At 42.5% G+C, this 21,750-nt stretch overlaps 1 protein-coding gene across 2 annotated transcripts in view; it reads left to right on the top strand.

Annotated features, from left to right (window-relative positions):
• The window catches only part of MICU1 (mitochondrial calcium uptake 1), a 219,089-nt gene extending 213,749 nt beyond the window's left edge, over window positions 1-5,340 (top strand). For both annotated transcript variants that reach the window (XM_027860205.1, XM_027860199.1), the window contains exons 11-12: window positions 1,734-1,823; window positions 4,264-5,340. In XM_027860205.1, the coding sequence (XP_027716006.1) occupies window positions 1,734-1,823; window positions 4,264-4,421 (248 nt within the window). In that variant the 3' untranslated portion in view covers window positions 4,422-5,340. The remainder of the gene's footprint in view (window positions 1-1,733; window positions 1,824-4,263) is intronic.
• Window positions 5,341-21,750: the final 16,410 nt, after the last annotated feature.

The raw sequence follows: 21,750 nt of genomic DNA, 5'->3' as shown, positions 1-21,750 counted from the left end.
CAGAGGTATAGGGAGAGATCAGGTGAAATATAGTAACAGGGGAAAATGGTAGCAAGAATAGAATAAGTAGAAAGAAGGCCTTACTGACCCCTGGTTTTATAGTTCACATTACCATTGGTTCTTTCTGATGAAACTCATCCAGTATTTACTAGAGAGGATTTCATTGCTGATTGGTTCGTAGCTTGAAACTGACTCTTTTTCCCTCTGGGTTTTACTAGTCCTCAGTTCAGCAATTTGTGTGTGCATTGCTGTCTATGATATGCAGTGATGGTGATATGTAGGTTACTGTAAAGGTGTTCATAATAAGCCTTTGAGATGTGGAGGCTGCACAGAAGACTTCTCATCCACCAGAGCAAGATTAGAAAAGAAAAGATAGCTAGTACAAAGGTCATTTGTAAGCAAGCAGAGGCAGGGGAGAGATGCAGTCCTTGTTTGTTTGGTTTTTTTTTCTTTCCTTAAGAAGATTGCAAACATTTAGTTTCACTTGTGGCTTAATACCCTAGTGATAGATTCAAGCCCTTCTAAACTAAATAGATTTCAAATTTGGTATGATCAGGATCATTGTTTAAAATTTATTTTAAAGTGGCCTTGGTTATAGCTAGTATATTGCTCTTTTTTGCCTATTACTGGAAAGAAAAACAAAATTTTGCTTCATGTATGTAACAGAAAAGGGGTCTTTTTCACCTCATTTACTGGTTAGTTTTAAACTTGATTTTAAGCAATTAGGTTTTCCCGTTGGGAGATACCTTAGAAGGAAATTGCTGAAGTATCAGGTATCATTGGCAAACCATGGCATATGTCCCACCCTCTCACTTCTGTCAACCAACATAAGAGACTTAAGTCCAGGTTTCAGGCTTGGAAGGTCCCCCCAAATTGTAGTTTTCTTAATCAGGATTTGAATGTTGGTAAAAGCTCTGTGGCCAAGGATTTGAACCCCCACCTACAAAAGTAAATAAAATAAAGCTTGTATCCTAAGAACTGAAATGGGATAGTACTGAAGAAGGGGGAGAGAAAGGAATATATACTGTGACTGTGGGATTCTGAGCCATCCCAAGCCCATTTGTAAGATCTCTATGAATCATCCCTGAAAGCCTGCAACCTTGCAGCTACACAGTTTGGACATATGGCAGCACTGGCCATGCAGAAAAGTGAGATAATTCAGGCTTTGCTAGTGTGGCTTTCCAAGCCAATAAATTACAAACAGTCCACTTTTTTTTGTCAGCCCTTTGAAGGAGATCCATCCAGAAATCAGAATCCACTTCCTGTGTCTATTCTACCTATAAGGAATATGATTCTATCTCTAAAGAACTGATTGAATCATTCTGTCTATAGGGAATCCTTCTATCTATAAGGACAGATCTGTAGTCAGCTACTTCCTTTTCGACGCCAATAAAAAATGAACCTTCCCAAGGGAATATGTTTGGAGCTTCTTCGTCTGGCTACAAAGGACCCTAGGATGGATATCCTAGAGAAACCTTAGAAGATATCTAATCCATTCCCCCTCATTTTACAGATAAACAAATGGAGGTCTAGCAACTTTATGAGACTTACTTGTAATCAAAAAGTTTCAACTGGTATTTTTTTAATTATTCAGTGTCACATGGTTAATAAATATCAGAGCTAGGATTGGAACGGAAGACTTTTGACTCCAAATTTAGCACTATTCCCACTGGCCCAGGACTTTGACCAGTTGCTGAGCTGTGTCAGTACAATGTCACTTTTTTCTCTTTCAGTGACCATGCAACAGGTGGCGAAGACTGTGGCTAAAGTAGAACTCTCAGACCATGTATGTGATGTGGTGTTTGCACTCTTTGACTGTGACGGTGAGTAGTGTCCCTTGGCTTTGGTGGAAAAAAACATCTGCTTAATGATGGTGCAGCATACGTTGTTTGTAAGGTAACCTTGCAGACGGCTTTTAAACTTAACTGGCCCTGGACCACTTCTACCTTCCTCCTCCCCTCATCCCAAAATTAAAGCCATCAGTAGTAATGGTCTCAAGAAATCCTAACCCTATGGCTGGGCTTTTCAGACTCAAATTCGATTTGCCTGCAGTCTTTTACGCCACATATTTTTACTCTGAGCACCTTACAAGCCAAAACAGAAATAGGAAACTCAACTTGCTTCTTATTAAGATTAGGAGCTCACAAGAATTTGGGAGTTTCTAGGGGAGAGGCTAAATACTAGTTTGTTCAATAATGCAGTAGAATGATTCACAAGATGCCTCATCTCCAGGGACTCCATTGAGTTTCTGCACTTTCACTGGGGGACCCCATGCTTGGAATTCTACCCTCATAGCCATCTATCTCCTGGCCTCCCTGCCTTCAAGTTCCAGCTAAAATCCCTCTACAAAAAACCTTTCCTGGTCTTCCTTGATGTTAGTGCCTTCCCTCTGAGATTATCTCCAATTCATCCATTATATATCGTTTGTACATAGTTGTTTACATGTTATTTCTCTCCTTGAGAGGAGAGACTGTAGTCTTCCTATCTTTGTATACCCAGCATTTGGCACAATGCCCAGCACTAATAGATGCTTAATGACTGACTGTAATGTCCTGTTTTCCCCTTCCACTGAATGGTCCTGTCATATCCGTGGACATGAGACTGTCCACTTCCCGGCTCCACTATGGCATTATCATTATATGGTAACAGTTTGGTTTCAGCATGGACCTGCCTCTCTAGTTATTGTTTGAGTCAGTTAGGATTCAAACCATAGACCTTCCTCCAAAGATCATGGCTAGTGGAACTCTCAGTTTTTCTGTGTTCTTACTGTCTTGGTTGAGTTTACATTGAGAGCTAAGAAGAGTTGAAGTCATAGTGTCTGCTGCTAAGCCAAGACTTTACTTCTGGAGAGGGAATGGGAAAAAGGTGAACATCCCTCTACTTCTTGGCATGATAGCACCATATCTGATAACATGGAAGACACGCCAGGTTTTCAGCAGTATGTCTAGACTGAGACATTGTTGGAAGCCACGATCTATTTAGCAGCAGAACCCCATCTTTTACTGTTAGAGCACCATTCAATTTTCAGCCAATATAATCCTGGTAATAGAATGATAACCATAAATCTTACTTCTTGGGTGGAAGGGAAAAACTTTATCAAATGAAATTTTTCAAAATTCAGCTGGAGATGCATAACAAAGCCATCCTCAGAAGTGACTCTTGACCTGTGTGCTGTACAGGTTTTCGATGCAGGAGATCTATAGAGACCAATGAGAGAAAGGGTTCTTACTCAGAGTGAACTCAAGATCTTGGACAATCCAGTTCATGAGGGAAGTCATCCTTTGGGATTTGTGGATGCTGTTTCTCTTTGAATCTGAAACTCCAAAAATAAATTCAGGACCTCGAAGTCTTACTTTGACCCAGAAAAACAAATCAAATTTCCAACAGGTACCAGGGCTTCCCTGCACAGATCCTGGACTTAGTGTAGCCCTGAACCAGGGTGGGATTGATTCCAGAGGAATAACACCATGAACCAAGGATACAATCTTGACTTTGAAGTGTGAGCCCCAAACCTATGGGCCTCAGCAAAAATACTACTGCTGTTGAAGGAAGGGTCCAGAACTTTCTGCCCAAGAAACCCAGCCCTCACCTAGAGGATCCTTGTGGTATCAGTATCCCTCTCATGAAAGATAAACTGTCGCCGTTTCCACAAATAAATGAGCAGCCGCTGCTCTCTGGGCTTGATGCCTGACTGCTGAGTTCACGTCTCTCCTCTGAGTCATGATACTCCCCAGGCAGGTGCCATCAGAAGCAAGTCCTGTGCCTATGCCCAGAGGAGGCCTAGAGGTTAGGTTGTGAGATGGGAGCTTGTGATGCAGCCTGACCCCTGAAGACCTTTTGGAAGCCAGCTTTGTCCCAGACTGTTATACCCCAAACTGGTCACTTAACCTTTGACCTTCAGTTTGCACCCATGTCCCACAAGAGGGTTAGGCCCCTTTCAGCCCAAAAATTCTGGGACTTTGAAGTACAAAATCAAAGATTACCTCTTTAAGGATCTAAGAGATTATCTAGTTTAACCACACTTACTGGACAGATTAGGAAAATGAAACTCAGTGTTAAATAGGTTGGGGAGAATCGACACTCAGACGTTTGATTTTGGTTTTGAGTGTCAGTTACAGTTAGAAACATTAAGGGTGATATCATTTGGTATTTCTAGGTAGCCCTGAGACAGTTCTACACAAACCCCACCCCCACCCCACAAGGGACATTGAGATTTCCTGCTCTGGGAGCCTCCAGTAACACCATCTGTTTCTCTTCCTCTAGGCAACGGGGAGCTGAGCAACAAGGAGTTTGTCGCCATCATGAAGCAGCGGCTCATGAGAGGCCTGGAGAAGCCCAAGGACATGGGCTTCACCCGCCTCATGAGGGCCATGTGGAAGTGTGCTCAGGAGACTGCCTGGGACTTTTCCCATCCCAAATAGTGACCTGAAGCACCTGGAGGGTGCAGGCTACCCCAGCAGCTTGTGTGCCCTCTGGCATGACTGACTGGGGGTGGAGAAAACCAGCCTGGTGCCCCTGGAAGTACTGCTCATTCCCTTCAGAGGGCTGAACCCTGTCAACCCTGCCAGCCACCTTTCTCCCCTTTTCCCAGGACTTAATCAACACAAGGAGTTCTCTTTCTGCCTCCTTCACTATCCGCCTCCCCAGGAAACCCCCCATTGTCTATGTTGCTGGCCCTTCCTCTGTCACGTAATCAGGATTTTGATGGATCGAGGCTATGGAGGGGCTATGAGCAGGCCTAGAGTTTTGAGGGCAGCAGTGAGACCGAGGAAGCTCCCCCAGAGGAAACATTCAATCCTCCATTTCTTTCCTGCATTGCTTTTACCTTCATGAAATTTTTTAAAGGAAGTTACTTGCTTTTCCCCTCACTCATTTTTTTTTAAGACAACTCCATATTGGGGGAAACTCTGGCCAGCAGTGCAAGTATCTGTGACCAGTGGCAATGAAGGAAGCTTGGTCACTGTCGAGGGGTTTGGCCACAGGAAGAATTTGTTTTATGCTCCAAGCTGACTCACTCTCTCTGTCTTGCCCTGAGGAAGTAATCTTCACCAAGAGGAAAAACCCAGCCCCACTGAGCTCCTGATCTGTAACCAAGAAGGGATGAAGAGTATTGGGCCTACCTCCTGGGCTTCTCGGGAAGAGTCAGCAATGATGCTTGACTTAATGAGCAAAATTCGTTGTCTGTGTCCTCTCTGCTGCACCACTTCGATTATTTTCCCATGGGGAGCTATGGAATGCTGCTTCTCCACAACAGAGGCCTAGATCAGGATCCCTATCTGTCCTTGGTCTTAAACTCTTCTAAAATATCACTTTAATTATACCAGTTTGCAATGAATTCTACAAGAGCTCCTGTTGCCTTCTTTCTCCCCACCCATGCTTCACCAGGTTTGAGTCCTCTGCTGTTAACAGGTAGTGACTGACCGACACAAGTGTCAGTGTGCCGAGGAGGGGGCAGGGACACAGTGTGTGGAGGCCGCTTGGTCTGGGAGCCCAAACCTAGATTCCAGGCACAGCCTCCCCACCAGCTACGTGACTGAGGCCCAGGGTTCTTAACCCCTTGGGGATTTTTAGATAGATTTCAGGAGGGTCACTGAACTTGGATAGAAAAAAATGACATCTTTATTTTCACTACCCTCTAATTAAAATGAATCATTTTCTTCAGTTACTTAGAAAGATGATTCTGAGAAGGGTTCCAGGGCTTCACCAAACTGCGCAATGGATCCATGAGAACCTCTGCTTCAGACAAATCATTTTACCTCTAGGCCTCTGTTTCCTCATTTGTAAAATGAGGGGATTGGACTAGATTTGCTCTAAAGTTCTATAATTCTATCATGGATTGGGATTTCCTTCAGCTTCCATAGAACCTCAGCTAATTCGACCCATGTGGCCATGTATGATGGTCTGTGTAGATAGGCCTTGTATGCACAATCCAAAAGTATGATGTGTAAGACAGTCATTACAATGCAGAGCTCACAGAGTGAGCATCTGTGGGCAATGAGCTCTTTTATCAAAAAGACAATAAAGTCCTGCAGGGATATTGGTGGATCAACAAGGAAAGTCTCTGCTAACACCAACATTTCCCCTGAAATAATTTGAAAGTCTCAGTTCTAGCATCCTATCCTGGGTCATATTAGATCATTTTCTAACCTTTCTTTTTTCCTGAGGTCACCATACTTTCTAATCCTGTCCATTCTTGCTTCCTCCACACTGAGAAATTGTAACTTCATCTATTTGAACAACTCAGGTAAAGACTGCCCCTCCCATCCAGCCCTGTATGGGACACAAGGTAAGCAGGAGTTTCACCTAAGTTTCCATAGTTCCTCTTGTCCCCAATTTCTCCTCCCTGCCTCTTTACCTCCAGCGTGGCAGAACAGGATTCTTGGAGCAGATAAGAGATGTAGAGACAGAAGATGAATGAGAAAACTTGCTGAGCTGGGTTGGGTCCTCTGAACCTGAAAGCCCAAGAGTAGAAAGGGTACCAAGCTCCAGAAGCCAATACCAAGAAACGTGTTAAGTGCCCCATGCTCTCAGACCTTACTGATGCACTGATCAATTAGGAAACCAGAGAAGACCTCCTCCTTCAGCAAACCTAAGTCGTGGGCTTCTATTCTGTCATCTTTCTGATGCAACCAAAGTGCCCCTAATCTGTGCCCTCCGTTGGCCCCCTTAACACTGGGGGTGGAGAAAATTATGGCATTAAGGCAAAAGATTTCCTTCCTCGGTTCACCTGATGAGGGGAAAGAATTAGGTGTTAGACCAAAGATAGAAAGGTAAGGACCAACCTTCTGTTCCTTCTGCTAGGAGGCTAAGGGCCACAGTGTAGCCACCACTCCATACGTTCTACTTCCTAGCACTTATGCCTTGGAGAAAGTGCAGAAGTCAAACGTCAAATGAGAAAGGGTATGAGGACAAATTTAAAAGGCTTCGCCTCTTCAGTCTGGAAGGATAACGGCTGTAACCAGATCTCACGATCATGAACGTAGAAGGGACCTTGGGTATCATCTAGTCCAAGCCCTTCGTTGTACATAGAGCTAAGGAAACTGAGGCCCAAGGAGATTGCAATTATGACTGGCCCCTGTCAATAGAATAAAAATAGTATTACCAAAGTTTCTCTACAGATTTAGTACTATACCAAATTATTATTGTTTGGTTGTTTCAGTTGTGTCCAATTCTCCGTAACCCCATTTGGGGTTTTCTTGGCAAAGATACAGGAGTGGTTTGCCATTTCCTTCTCCAGCTCATTTTACAGATGAGGAAACTGAGGCAGACAGGGTTAAGTGACTTGCCCAGGGTCACACAGCTACAACGTGTCAGGCCAGATTTGAACTTGGGTCTTCCTGACTCCAGGTCCAGCACACTCTATCCACTGTGCCACTAACTGCCTGTATACCTGATTACCAAAGAGTTACTTTAGAATTAGATAAAATAATTCATTTGGAGTGGAAGGAGTAAGACTAGGTTCTACTAAATCTAAAACAGTGCTTCAAAGCAGTAACCAAAACATTTCTAACTGAAAAGTAGACTGGGCCACACAAAAATGAGAGATCATGCCCACAGGCCTCAGGTTTGAGAGCCATTTACTCCTTCGTTCAAGAAGCATTTATTAAGCCAGGCACTGTGCTGAGGGGCTGTGACAGATAAAGAGACAAACAGGTCCTTCTTTCTTCAAGGAGTTCACGTTCTGTGGAGGAATCAGGTCCACAGAGAAGAAAATATATGTACAAAGAAATGGGGGGGAAAGGGGTTAACAACCAGGGGATTTGGAAGGATGTCATGGAGATGGCAACAGAACTGAGCCTTGAAAGAAGATAGGGATTCTAAGAGGCAGTAGGCCCCAGGACAAACTACTGAGAAAGGATGCTTTATCAGACCAGAACTTTTGGGAAAAACAGAAAACAGGTCAGCAACTATCACCTTGCAACACAACAAATTCCAAATGAATAAATGATCTAAATATAAATGTCACTGTTTTAAAAATTAGAGAATAAGTTACATATTTTACAGTTATGGATATAGAAAAACAACCTGACAAGGAATACTAAATATTATAAAAGGCAAAATACACAAAATTTAAAAGCTTTTTTGTGAATAAAATGAACAGGGCTAGAATCAGAAGAGAAGATATGGATGGAGAAAAAAATCGTATTCAATACTGATAAAAGAGTGATACTCAAAATCTATAGGAAATTGATATAAATATGTTTGAAAGCCATCCTCCAAAAGAGAAGTGGTCAAAAGAGATGGAAGAAGCAATTTTCATAAGAAGATGGAATCTATTTATATCCACCTCAAAATATGTTCAGTATCAGTGCTAATTAGAAAAGTGCAAATTAAAGCAATCCTGAGATATCACCTCATACCCATAAAGTTAGTGAAGATGCTAAAAGATGGCAAAACTGTTTGGAGGATTTGTGGGAAAACAGGCACAATAATTCCCTGCTGATAGAGCTGTAAATTGGCTTAGTTGTTCTGTAAAATAAATTGGGATTATGAAAGAAAAGTAACTAAATTATTCACACTCTTAGGCCCAGAGACTCCATTCCAGTGACTATAGCCGAAGGAGATTACAGGCAGCAAGAAAAGACCCATAGGTACAAAAATGTTCATTGCAGAGTTATTTATAACAACAAAGCTGAAAACAAAATATATATCCAATATTTAGGGACTGGCTGAACAAACTGTGGTATGTAAATGTGATGGATTATTACTGTGCCATACAGAAGGATGAAATTAAAGAAAGCAGAGCCAAGAGAACAATATAAAGAAATTATAATGCAAAGAAGGCTGTGGTAGAGGCAACAAAATTGTGGTCAAGTACAATGCCAGATGTTAATACCGAGCTGCCAAAAGTAACCTTCCTTTATGTTAACCATCACTAAACTGTTTTAGGGAGATTGTATTTTGTAAGGAGGCTTATTTGGGTATTTGTGAATTGTCAGCACAATTTTTTTTTAATGAAGGCTAAGAGTGGGGTCAGACTGAATTCTACAGAACCATGAAGATGTGGGCTGATGTGCCAAACATTTATTCAATAAATATTTATTGAGGCCCTATCATATGCAAGGTCGAATGCTGCCCACTTTGGAGTTTACCAAGAAGAATGAACAAATAATCTTCCTAATAAATAGGTCTGTACTCCCCTGATCAAAAACCGGGAGCAACAGTAGGGCTGGGGGGAGGGTCCCCTGTTGCCTGTAGAATAAAAGACAAACTCCTTAGCCCAGAATTTAATGTGCATCTCGATTCCCTTCGATGTACTCTATCTCACTATTGCTAAATTGAATCACTAATGGTTTCCCAATCTCATCCCACTGTCTCCTGCTTCTGTGTTCCTTGTTATCACTATTATTTTGGATGGCTTACAAAAGCCATCCAAATAAGAGTATTTAAGACAAAATGTCGCCTGGTTAGTCAGCCTTATTCTGAACAATCGGACTGATCTTCTTAAAACATTGTTACCATCATGTCATTTCTTTCCCCTACTCAAAAAATGAGTTTCTGTTTTCTATCACATCAAATGTAAATTCAGCCTGACTTTCACGTTCCTCCATAATCAGACCCCAAACTTACCTGTATAACTTTTCTTACCAGGCTCCCCACCTTATATCCTCTGTTCTGCTGGAATGTGTGTCCGGCCAGGGTGCTTCCAGTCTGCAGACAGGATGGGAAGTTCCCACCTCTGAATCTTCACTCATGTTTGTGCTCATGCTCTCTGTCCACCCTCTCCAGCCACCTATGCAAAGCCCAATACCCCATTTCCTCTGGGAAGCCTTCCCTTACCGCTTCAGCCCATGGCACTCTGAATTCCAGTACTGCTAGTTTTGATCACATAACTTGGCACCAATATTCTTACCTACGTATATGTAGATATATTTTTGACAAGGCAAAGAGACCATTCTCTGCCTCATTTCTTATTAAACCTTAATCACTGAATGGACATTGCCTCAGTCAAACTGAGACCTATTAAAGACCTATTAAAGACCGTAGCTTGAAAAGGCCTAGGTCCCCTGCTGCATTCTGGGCTGTCTCCAGTCATCCCGATCTATATGTTGCCACTGGAGCCAGGTGGCTCTAGAGGAGAGAGTGAGGCTGGTGACTTTGCACAGCCCTCCCTCACTGTAATCCAGTTCACTTGCGTATCATGGCATCACCTCCCTGATGCCTAGGTGCTCTTCGAGAATGAAGGACAAACAGCAACCTACCAAAGTCTCTACCATCACTTTCTCCTGAGGTAGGGAGCTGCCTAAAGCACTGAGTTCAAGACTTGCTGGGGTCTCATGGCTAGTCTAGGTCAGAGGCAGAACTTGAACTGGGGGCTCCCCGGCTCTGAAGCCAGCTCCCTACCACTACCCTTCTGATGTGAGCGCAGCACGCTATCCCCTAGGCCACTTGACTCATTTCACCCAATATTTGTACCCCGTTTACTTGAAATTCACATTAAGATTGAGGATGCACATAAAGAAGTATAACAAACAGTTCTTTCCCATGAAGAATGTACAGCCTGGTTGGGGGACATTTCAAACATGCACCTGTGCAGAGAAAATTAAATTAAAAATCATTTCCCCAATCTGAGCTTTGAAGGAAGCAAGGGACTGGAAGAGGCTGAGGGGAGGAAGGAGGACGGTGCCCTGGGCATGAGGAGCAGCCTGGGCAAAAGCACTGACGCAGGAGATGCATTGTCCTGTTTGGGGAACATGAAGGAAGCCAGTTTGACGAGGATATAGAGCTCATGAAGGACAGGAATGAAGGTGAAATAAACTTTGGAAAGGTAGGCTAGAGCCAGATAAGACAAGCTTTAGGAAGCAGAGGCCAAGAGCATGCTGCGGTTTAGGTCTTCTTTTTTTTTTTTAGTTCCAAATGCTCTGCCCCCCTCCAGGCCCTCCCCTACCCACCGAGGACAGCAATATGATACCCACTATACAGGTGGTCATGTAAAGCATGTTTCCACATTAACCATGTTGAAAAAAAAAAGGCAAGAAAAATAAAGTGAAAGAAAACATGCTTCAATCAGGCATCCTTAGTGTGATGGCAGTGAGCCAATCAGCACCCAAGACCCAATATTCATTCACACTCCAGGAAACCTCACGAGGGTCAGAGCAAAGACTCCAATTCCGGGTGAGCAGAGATACTTAGATCTTCTATGATAAGGGCTCTTCATTTTGGGTCCCTTGACCCCAAAAGCATCTGTGGATAGATTTCAGGGGGCCCATGAACTTGGATGGGAGGGAAAATCATATTTTTATTTCAGTAGAATTGGTTTCCTTTGTAATCCCATGCATTTTATTTGATGTAGTTAAAAACATGATTCTGAGGTGTCTACAGGCCTCTTCAGACCACAAAAAGGGTTAAGGACCCCTAGTCTACAGAGAAATATCTTCAGTGTCAGAACTTTGACCAGGCTCCTTTTGGGCATACCTTCTACACAAAGTAGCATGTGCCAAGCACCATGGAAGTAATACAGACAAGTGCCACAGGTTGAGCAAGGCTTCACAGAAGAGGCAGATGGGACTTAAGCTAGGCCTTAGAATATGACTCCTCAAACAAGGAAACAGACTAGCAGATATTAGGCTCAAACCAGCACCTTTTGCTATATTCCACAATATATTCTAAATGGAGATGGTGCCCTAACATTAAAGATACCACCATAAAAAAAGAGAAGCATATTATAAACCTCTCACAGCTCTGGACAGGAGATGTATTATTATTATTATTATTATTATTTTGGTGAGGCAATTGGGGTCAAGTGACTTGCCTGGGGTCACACAGCTAGTAATTGTCAAGTGTCTGAGGTTGAATTTGAACTCAGGTCGTCCTGGCTCCAAGGCCAGAGCTCTAACCACTGAGCAACCTAGCTGCCCCTAGATGTATTCTTAACCAAACAAGGGATAGAGGCAACTACAAAAAATATAATGGATCACTTTGATTACATGAAACTGAAAAGTTCCTGCACAAACAAAATTAATGCAACTAGGATAAGACAGGAAGTGATCAAATGGGCAGGGGAATCTTATCAAATTAGCATACATATATACATATATACATATATACACACATATATATATATATATATAAAATGAAAAACTATGTCCCAGTAGGTGTGTGGTCAAAGGATATGAACAAACAGTTCTCAAAAGCGGAATTGCCAACTATTAACAACCACATGAAAGAATGCACCAATTCTATAAAAAGAAGAAAAATATAAAACACCATCCTCCTTCCTCCCCTCAGCCTCTTCCAGTCCCTTGCTTCCTTCAAAGCTCAGATTGGGGAAATGATTTTTAATTTAATTTTCTCTGCACAGGTGCATGTTTGAAATGTCCCCCAACCAGGCTGTACATTCTTCATGGGAAAGTTTTTCCCATGAAGTTTTATCTGAGGTTTTACCTCACAGTCTGCAAATTAGCAAAGATGACAAAAGATGGGAATAATCAATATCGGAGATGTTGTGGGAGGATAGGCACACAAGAGCATTGTTGGTGGAACTGTGAATAAATACAGCCATTCTGAAAAATAACTTGGAATTATGCAAATAAAGCGACTAAAATGTTCCATTCTTTGACCCAGAGATTCCACTACTAGATTTACACACCAAGGAAGCCATTGATAAGAAAAAAAGTCCCTATATACATCAGAATGTTTACAGCAACACTTTTTGTGGTAGCAAAGAAATGGAAACAAAGTGGATGCCCTCAAACTGTGAATGGCTAAATAAATTGCAGTATGTGTATATAGTGAAATATTACCGTGCTGAAAGAAATGATGTGTGATAAATACAGATAAGCATGAAAGATCTACAGAACGAATGCAGAGTGAAGTAAGCAGAGCCAAGAAAATGGACACAAGGTCCACTACAATGGAAACAGATTTTTTGTAAAGCACTTAACACACAGTAGGTGCTTCAATGCTTATTCTGTTCTTCAAAGAAGACACTGAAAAAGTCTGAACACATGTGCAATGCCCCACGGCGTCTCCAAAGAAGAGAGCCCCGCCCCACTCCTTTCAGGGAGGTTCCCAAGTGTGACACATTGCACATATTGCCGGACTTTTTCAGTATTTCTTTGGAGCCATGGTTTTTTCTTTAAAGGTTTACAACATTCACTTTTTTCGATGTATTAGTCAGTTGTGCTGAGTTTTCCCTCCTTTTTTATCTTGTCTTTAAAAATATAACTTGTTACATGGGATGACTATCTGGGAGGGGGAGAAGAGATATTGAGAGGAAAATAATAGTGATAACAAGGAACAAAAGACATCAATTAAAAACTTATTTTTAAAAAAGAAAATGAAAAGAAAAAATGACTCCCCATCTTTCCCCTTTTCCCAGATGGACTGGAGTATGGAGGAAATTCCAGGCAGAAGTGTTCCTTTCCCCCTTTGCTTTTACTTCCTCTCCGTACATGCATACCAAAGCAATGAACTGAGCCTGGGATCACTGTATCAGGCAGGAGGGCTGGGGAGGCCTTGTATGGCCAGCAGCCCACTGCAGGGGCCTCCCTCTGGATCTCTTCTTCCCTCTGACCCAGCTGCACGTTTCTAGGCAACACCCCAAAGCCCAGCAGGACTTACTCTGTTTTCCAGTTCATCTATCCCAGAAAGGAAACTAGAGAGAAAACTCGGCTCAATCTAAGGGTTGGGGTGCCACCTGCTGACCATATGGCTTCATGCTGCTGCTCTGAAGCAAGCCTGGAGCCTGCAGCTTGACAGGGGAGGCTACAGACATCCAGGGTCTCTGCCCCCCTCTCCACCTGCTTAACCTCAGGCAGGATCGGTCAGTGGGAGGGGGTGGAAGGGGAAGGATGGTATTAGAGGTAAGGAGCCTGGACCTAAGCCCACAAGAGACAGAGGGAGTCAGCCATGGGGAAGTGGAAAGAACTCTGGATTTGGAATCAGACTTTTAGAGAAGACCTTAACAAAATGACTCCTCATTACTGGGTCTCGAGTCTACAATGAGGGCAAAGGTCCCTTCCAGCTCTCCAGCCTATCAGACGGTATGACTATTTTAGGGAGGGAAAAGGTGTCAGGATTATTTACTGAGAGTTCATCTATCGGGGACAAAAGAGTGACGCTTTCCTAAAGTGGGTGCCTGGCCCTATGATCCAGTACGTAGAAGAATGGACTTGGTGTTGAGAGACTTGAGTTTTAATGCCAGCTCCACTGCTAAAAGGTTATTGTTAATTCAACTCAACCATCACGAGGAGGGGCAAAGGAGCACAGTGGATAGGGAGTTGGGCCTCAGAGACTGGGAGACCCGGATTCAAAACCTGCCTCTGATTTGTACCAGCTGTACGACCGTGGACAGGTCACTACACCTTTCAATGCCCTACGCAACACTCAAACTGTACATTGAAAAGGAAGTGTTACCTGCATTGGTAGAGAGAATTTCCTCAGCAGGGAAACCAGTGAAATCCTAGGTCCAAACACTGTGCTAAGTGCTAGGCACACAAAGACAACCAGAGAAAATGGTCCCTGTCTTCAAGAAGCTTACATTCTACTGGAGGAATTATGTTTACAAATTGTATCCACTATTACTAGTTATTAATAACAATAGCTAACATTTGTATAGTGACTGTGTGTTAAGCACTTTACAGTATTATCTCATTCAATTCTTACCACAACCTAAAATGTGTGTGCTATTATTATCCCTATTTTAGAATTGAGGAAACTGAGGCAGAGGTTAAACGACTTGCCCAGGGTCACACAGCTAGTAAGGGTCTGAGGCTGGATTAGAACTTGGGTCTTCCTGACTATAGCCCAGTGTTCTATCCACTGCACCACCCAGTTGCCTCAATGTATTACACACTAATTAGTAAATGCGTACCAAAAAATAATTTGAGGAAAGAGAATACTAACAATGAGGAAAAGTATCACGCCCTTCCCCCAAAAGTCTTTCCACGAGTTCTCTATTTCCTCCAACATCAAATTTAAACTCAGTTTGAGTTTCAAGGTCTTCCATACTCTGACCTCCACATTACCAGTATTAACTTTTGTTCTCTCTGTGTCCTCCAAGAAAGGTTTCCAGCTCTGAAGGGCAGAGGTCAGGAGGGAGTGCATTCCTGGCCATTTGGCGGCAGCAAAGAATGAATGAAGAGGAGTTACACAGAACAGATCTGGAAGGGTGTGGTGGAGCCAGAAGAGGAAGGGCTGTAAATGCCAGTCCGGGTTTGTATTGGAGCCCAGAGGGAAGAGGCAGCCATTGAGGATTCTTGAGCAATGCAGTTACCAAGCCACACCTGAGCTTTGGGAACGTCATTTTGACAGTTGTACGGAGGATGGACTGGGATGAGGAGAGACTAGGAGGAGGGAGGTCATTTGGAAGGGTATTGCAGTCATTTAAGTGAGAGGAGGAAAGGGCCTGAACTGGGGTGATAGCTTTCAATGGAAAGAGAGAGATGTTGTGAAAACGGGCTCCACATGACTTGGTAACTGATTAGATGAGGGGTACGAGGGACAGTAATGCGTCCAATCCTACCCAGCCCCTCTTGGAATCACAGCGTGCCACCCAAGGGGGTCATTCCTCTGTACATCCACAGAGCCACGGGCTCCCCAGACTCACTCATCTCCTAGGTGGAAGCCTGGAGAGGCGGCTCTCGTCAGGTTCTAGGGGGGGCCCGGTACTTGTTGGACTCCCTATGATCAGAGGATCTTAAACAGACAGCTGAAAGGTCCAGCCCTTCATTTTACAGATGAAAAGCCAAGGTCCAGAAAAATGGACTTCACTGAATCCTAAATTGAGAGCTGGAAGGCACCTCAGAGGCTAATCTAGCCCAATCCCCTCATTTTATAGATGAGGAAACTGAGGCACAGGGTGGTCAGGTGACTTGCCCAAGGTCATACAGGTAATAAGTAACAGAACCAGGATCTGGACCCAAGTCCTCTGTTCCTGAATCCCGAACTTTGTGAATCAACAATTACTGTCTTTTTTAAATTTTTGTTTCACATCCAACCTATATAGTAAAAGGCAGATCACATTTGCTCAAAAAAGAATTTGTTGGTTAATTGATTTTCCGTTTGTGAGCTGCCACTCTAATTTATGAGCACTGTGGTGGCCTCCGGCCACAGGTGGAAAGAAGTTCATTCTTGGGTGTTTCCTCTTCCTACAAGTAGAAAGGAGCAGCCTTAGGTTTCTTCTACAAACAGCAGATTATTTCTACACTTTGGGCTGCAAATGTTCCTAGCCTTCCATCTTATCCCTTGTATTCATCGTCTATTTAGACCTGGAACAAAAGATTTATTAGCTCAATACGAGCCTAATTCAATAATAATCAACAGGAGACTTTGGCAAAAAAAAAAAAACAAAAAACAAAAAACCAACCCACCTTTCAGTGGAATGACTCAGGGGAAATCATTTACTTTCCTCCCTGTAATGTTGGGGGCAAAGATTTGTGGAGCAGCACCACCAAGCCCAGAAGCCAAAGCAAATGATCATTTCTGCTTAGTCACTGATCTGCACCTTGCCTGCCCCAAAGCCATCGATTTTTTTAGCCCGGGATCTCCAGGGGTTGGTTTGTCATTCTATAGGCAGATGGATGGATTTAGGTCTTCCTTGTAACAGTTTTGCTCCAATCTCCTGTGAGAGGGGAGAGCTCTGTTTATAGTTCAGGGCTTAGAAACTTTCCATGTGTTGATGGTACTGTGAAATGGTGGAAAGAACACTGAAGTCTAAGGCAAGGAAAAGGCAAAGTCTAAGGCAAAAAAAAATTTTTTTCAAGACAAATTTTAATAAAAATTTTAATAAAAAGACAATTTTTAACATTCATTTTTTAAAAATTTCAAGTTCCAAATTGTTTCTCTCCCTCCGCCCCCCCAAGACAGTAAGCAGTCTGTTATAGGTTATACATGTTCAATCATGCAAAACATATTACCATATTAATCATGTGAAAGAAGACAGACCTAAAGGAAAAAAAAACATGAAAAAATACAGAAAGTGAAAAACAGTATGCTTCAAACTGCATTCAATCCATCAGTTCTTTTTCTGGAGGTGGAAAGCATGTTTCATCATGAGTCCTTTGGAATTGTCTTGGATCATTGTATTGCTGAGAAGAGCTAAGTCATCCACAGTTGATCACCATACGGTATTGCTGTTACTGTGTACAATGTCCTCCCGGTTCTGTTCACTTCACTTTGTTATCAGTTCATATTAAGTCTTTCCAGGTTTTTCTGAAATCCACCTGCTCATCATTTCTTGTAGCATAATAATATTCCATTATAATCATATACCACAACTTGTTCAGCCAATCCCCAAATGATGGGCTTTCCTACAATTTCCAATTCTTTGCCACCACAAAAATAGCTGCTATATTTTTATACAAATAAGTCCTCTTTCCCTCTACCCTCCCTTTTAAAATGTCTTTGAGATATAGACCAAATAGTGGTATTGTTGGGTCAATGGGTATGCACAGTTTGATAGCCCTTTGGGTATAGTTCCAAATAGCTCTCCAGAATGGTTGGATCAATTCACAACTCCATCAGCAGTATATTAGTGTCCCAATTTTTCCACATCCCCTAAAATATTTATTATTTTCCTTTTCTGTCACACCAATCTCACAGGTGTGAAGTGGTACCTCAGAGTTTTTTTAATTTGCATTTCTCTAATCAATAGTGATCAGAGCACTGAAAAGGCAATTCTTAAAAGAAACAAAAATTATCAACAAATACATTGAAAAATGTTCAAAAGGTCTGATAATAAGTGTCCATTAAAACAACTCAACCAAGGGGCAGCTAGGTGACGCAGTGGATAGAGCACCGGCCCTGAAGTCAGGAGGACCTGAGTTCAAATACGGCCTCAGACCAAACACTTCATACGTACTAGCTGTGTGACCTTGGGCAAATCACTTAACCCCAATTGCCTCACAAAAAAAAAAAAAAAACAACAACTCAACATTCCACCTGATATCCATCAAACTGGCAAAGGCAATAAAGGGTAACAGCTTTATGATGGCAACCAACCAACAGACACACAGGTGTAGTGCAGGGAGAGCTTTGAATGGATTCAATTTTCTAGAAAGTGATAGGGAATTGTGTAGTGTTACAAAGGTATGCATACCTCCTGGACCAGGAGTCCCACTACCAAGGACATTGACAGGAGAAAAAAAGAAAGACCTATGTCTACAAAAATATCCCTATTGATATTATTTGTAAAAGCAAAAAAAAAAAAAAAAAAATACAAGCAAACTCAGTATCTGACCATTGAAGAAGGCCTAAATAAATCATGGCATATTAACAGAATGGAACACTATCACGTCATGAAAACTGGAAAGGCCGCTTGTCACGCTGCATAGAGAGGCAGCTGTGAGTTAGAGACACTGGGGTTCAACTTCTATCTCAGATCCTTACTACCCATGTAACCCTGGACAGGTCACAACCTCTCTGGGCCTCAGTTTCCCTACTTCTTCAACTGTAAAATGAGAGAACTGAACTAGAAGGTCCCTTACAGTTCCAGATCGAAGGTCCTACGATCTTAGGATCTGCCATCTGAACCACACTGGTTCTGTGACCGTAGCCAAGCCATAATCCTTTAGTTCCACAGGCAACTCTGTGAAATAGTTTCAGATCTGCATGGGTATATAGGTAGGTAGATGATATAGTGGAAACAGTGCTGAGCCTGGAGTCAGGAAGACCTGACTTCAAATCCTGCCTCAGAGACTTACTAGCTGTGTGATCCTGAGCAAGGCATTTAACCTCTCTGCCTCAGTTTCCCCATCTGTAAAATTGGGATAACAGCAGCAGCATCTGCCTCCCTGACTCCTTGTTAGGATAAAATGAGAATATTTATGAAGTACTTGGCAAACCTTAAATAGAGGTACAGATATATAAATATACTGAGAGAAATACATATAAATATAGCTAGCTATTATTTCTAGATCTTCATCCAGGTTATGCTAGCTAAAGGTGGTTGTCCCCAAGGGCTCTGTCTGGGCCCTCTTCTCTTCTCCCTCTATACTGTTTCACTTGGTGATTTCATCAGCTCCCATGGTTTCAATTATCATCTCTATGTTGATCATTCTCAGATCTGCTTATCCAGTCCTAACCTTGCTTCTAACCTTCAGACTCGAATTTCCAATTGACCCCTTCTCAGAATAATGTTTTGAAATGCATGCAACAAAATACACAGGATTACAAGTCCTCCAGTCTGTCTCACATCTTCAACTGCCTCTACTGGACATCCTGTAGACCTCATAAACCCGACATGTCCAAAACTGAAATCATTACAGTTCCCCCAAAAACCTCCCCTCTTCCTAACTTCCCTATTACAATTAAGGGTACCACTATCCCTCCAGTCACCCAGACTCACAACCATCATCCTTGATGCCTCACTCTTCCTCACCCCCTATATCCAATCTGTTCCCAGGCCTGTCAATTTTATCTTCTTAACAACTCCTGCACACACCCCCTACTCTTCTCAGACACTGCCACAGGCCTGATGCAGGCCTTCATTACCTACGTCTGGGGTAATGAAAGAGCTTTCTAGTTGACCTCCCTGCCTTGTCTCTCCCTCCTCCAGTCCATCTTCCATTCAGCTGTCAAATTAACCTGCCTAATTCACAGATCTAACCACATCATCCTCTGGCTCATCAAGCTCGATCGGCTCCTGATCACCTCCAGGATCAAATATAAAAGCCTGTTTGGCATTCAAAGCTCTCCACGACCTGGCCCCTTCTGACCCTTCCGTCTTCTTACATCTAACACCCTACACCCCTTCCCCCAAGTGCTAGTGCCTTCCCTCTACTGATTATCTGATTTATCATATACACACACTATCTCTCTCCACATATACTATTTGCATGTTGTCTCCCCAATGGAGAGACTCTCTTTTGCCTTTCTTTGTATTCCTAGTGCTTAACACTGAGCATGGCACATTGCAGGTGCTTAACAAATGCTTATTGACTGACTAACAATGGGAAGAAGGAATTCCCTAAACCAATTAAATCAAAGGTCTGGACAAAAAAATTACAAGGATTCAACATAATATGGTAAAACTCTGTTACAAAGTGTTTAGGAGTAAAGAAAATTGAACCAAAAGAATATACTACTATTAAAGACAGTAACAGAAATAAGACCATGTGAAATACACAGAAAACTGCACCAAAAAAGAATGAGAAAACATGGTTGATATCCAGAGAGTTCAAGGTGGTGGGAGGAGGGGATGTGCCCTCAAGATTAGATCCTGGCAAGGGGCAGCTAGGTGGCTAAGTGGATAGAACACCGGCCCTGAAGTCAGGCGGACCTGAGTTCAAATCTGCCCTCAGACCAAACACCTGACACTTACTAGCTGTGTGACCCTAGGCAAGTCACTTAACCCCAACTGCCTAAAAGGATGAAAAAAAAAATCAAAGATTAGACCCTGGCTGTCCATTTGTCAGGGTCTCTGATTTCCAGGGTCTTATTGGGGAGGGTATGGATTGTCATAGATCTTCAAAAGTCTCTGCACTGTGGCCTCTGGGGGGCTCCAAATGGGAACCTCAATACTAGTGTCTTAACTCTGGGATTAGATCCAATTTATCTTCCATTTCTGTTGTATGTACAGTTGTTTGCATGTTGTCTTTCCCTACCCCCAATTAGAATGGACTGTTTTTGCCAAATTCCCTTCCAACTCTAATATTTGAAACTGCTAACTCATTGATCCCCTTTGTTTTGTGGTGGGAAGAGGGAAACCAAGCTATGTAAGGAAGGTCCTTATTTGGGAAGGCCCCCTTCCCCCCAGCTAAAAAATAACTCCTATTCATTCCACTGGTTAATATTCATTTGGATTAAGGACTTTCTCTTTTAAAATGCAAATACCTATGAGTCATTTATAGCATGGTGTTAATCATAAAACCCAAACAGTTACCAATTAGTACATTAATTCAGCAAACATTTAATAAGGCCTACATTAGGTACAAGGTACTGTGCTAAGGCCTAAGGCCACAGGGATAAAAATGACAATCCTTTCACTCAAGCTTCATCCTACCAGGTAGAGGATATGATCTCACTAAGAGCTCAGCCACTGAGAGGATAGAAATTTTAATTTAAGAGAAAACATAATTTTCAGGCCTTAGATAATTTGGAGGGGAGACCTAAACCAAGTCCTTCAGCAGGAGTCTAAAATTGGCCAGAGAAAAATAAGGCAGAGAGAGGGGAAGATAGGTGTTGAACCAGGGCACGGGCTGACACCAACCTCATGCAATTTTGCTGATGCTGCTTTTGGTAATTCTTTGGCCTAAGTAGGTTATGCATAAACTAAGCTATGAGATTCTTCACTTTCCACTGAGGATCCGATGGGGATCCTCTCTGAACTTCTCACACCCTGGAGTCTCCTCTTTCCAAAGAGCTAAATTCTGCTTAACCTTTTCATTGGTCTTAAGAGATTAGTTGCAGTCCTAATATATTGACCAAGGTCTTGCTTCTACAGAAAACAGCCCACAGTCCTCACCCTGTTCATTACTTCAGCAAATATTCATCTTCCATGTGTAAGGTACCATGCTAAGTGGAAGGCATAAAGATGTATAAGCAAGTCCTTGTACAAGTATCTACAAACAAGTTAGAAAGAAGGAAAGTAATAAGGCTCAAAGTGCTATTCAGAGGATGGAGTTATTCAGAACAGATCAGAGAAAACATCACAGTGGAGGAACTGGGGGAGGAGGGGAATGGGTTTGGAGATAAAGTGAACGCTGTTTAAGGAATAGCAAGTAGTCCAGTTCATTTTAAAGGGAAATTGTGAGTACAGATTAGAGAAAGGTGAAGGTAGAAAGACTTGGTGGTTGATTGGTTTTCATG

This window comes from Vombatus ursinus, unplaced genomic scaffold, assembly GCF_900497805.2.
Source record: "Vombatus ursinus unplaced genomic scaffold, bare-nosed wombat genome assembly UNPS02000749.1, whole genome shotgun sequence".
Lineage (NCBI taxonomy): Eukaryota > Metazoa > Chordata > Mammalia > Diprotodontia > Vombatidae > Vombatus > Vombatus ursinus.
Note: the sequence above shows the minus strand (reverse complement) of the source record. Positions and strands in the feature narration are given on the sequence as shown.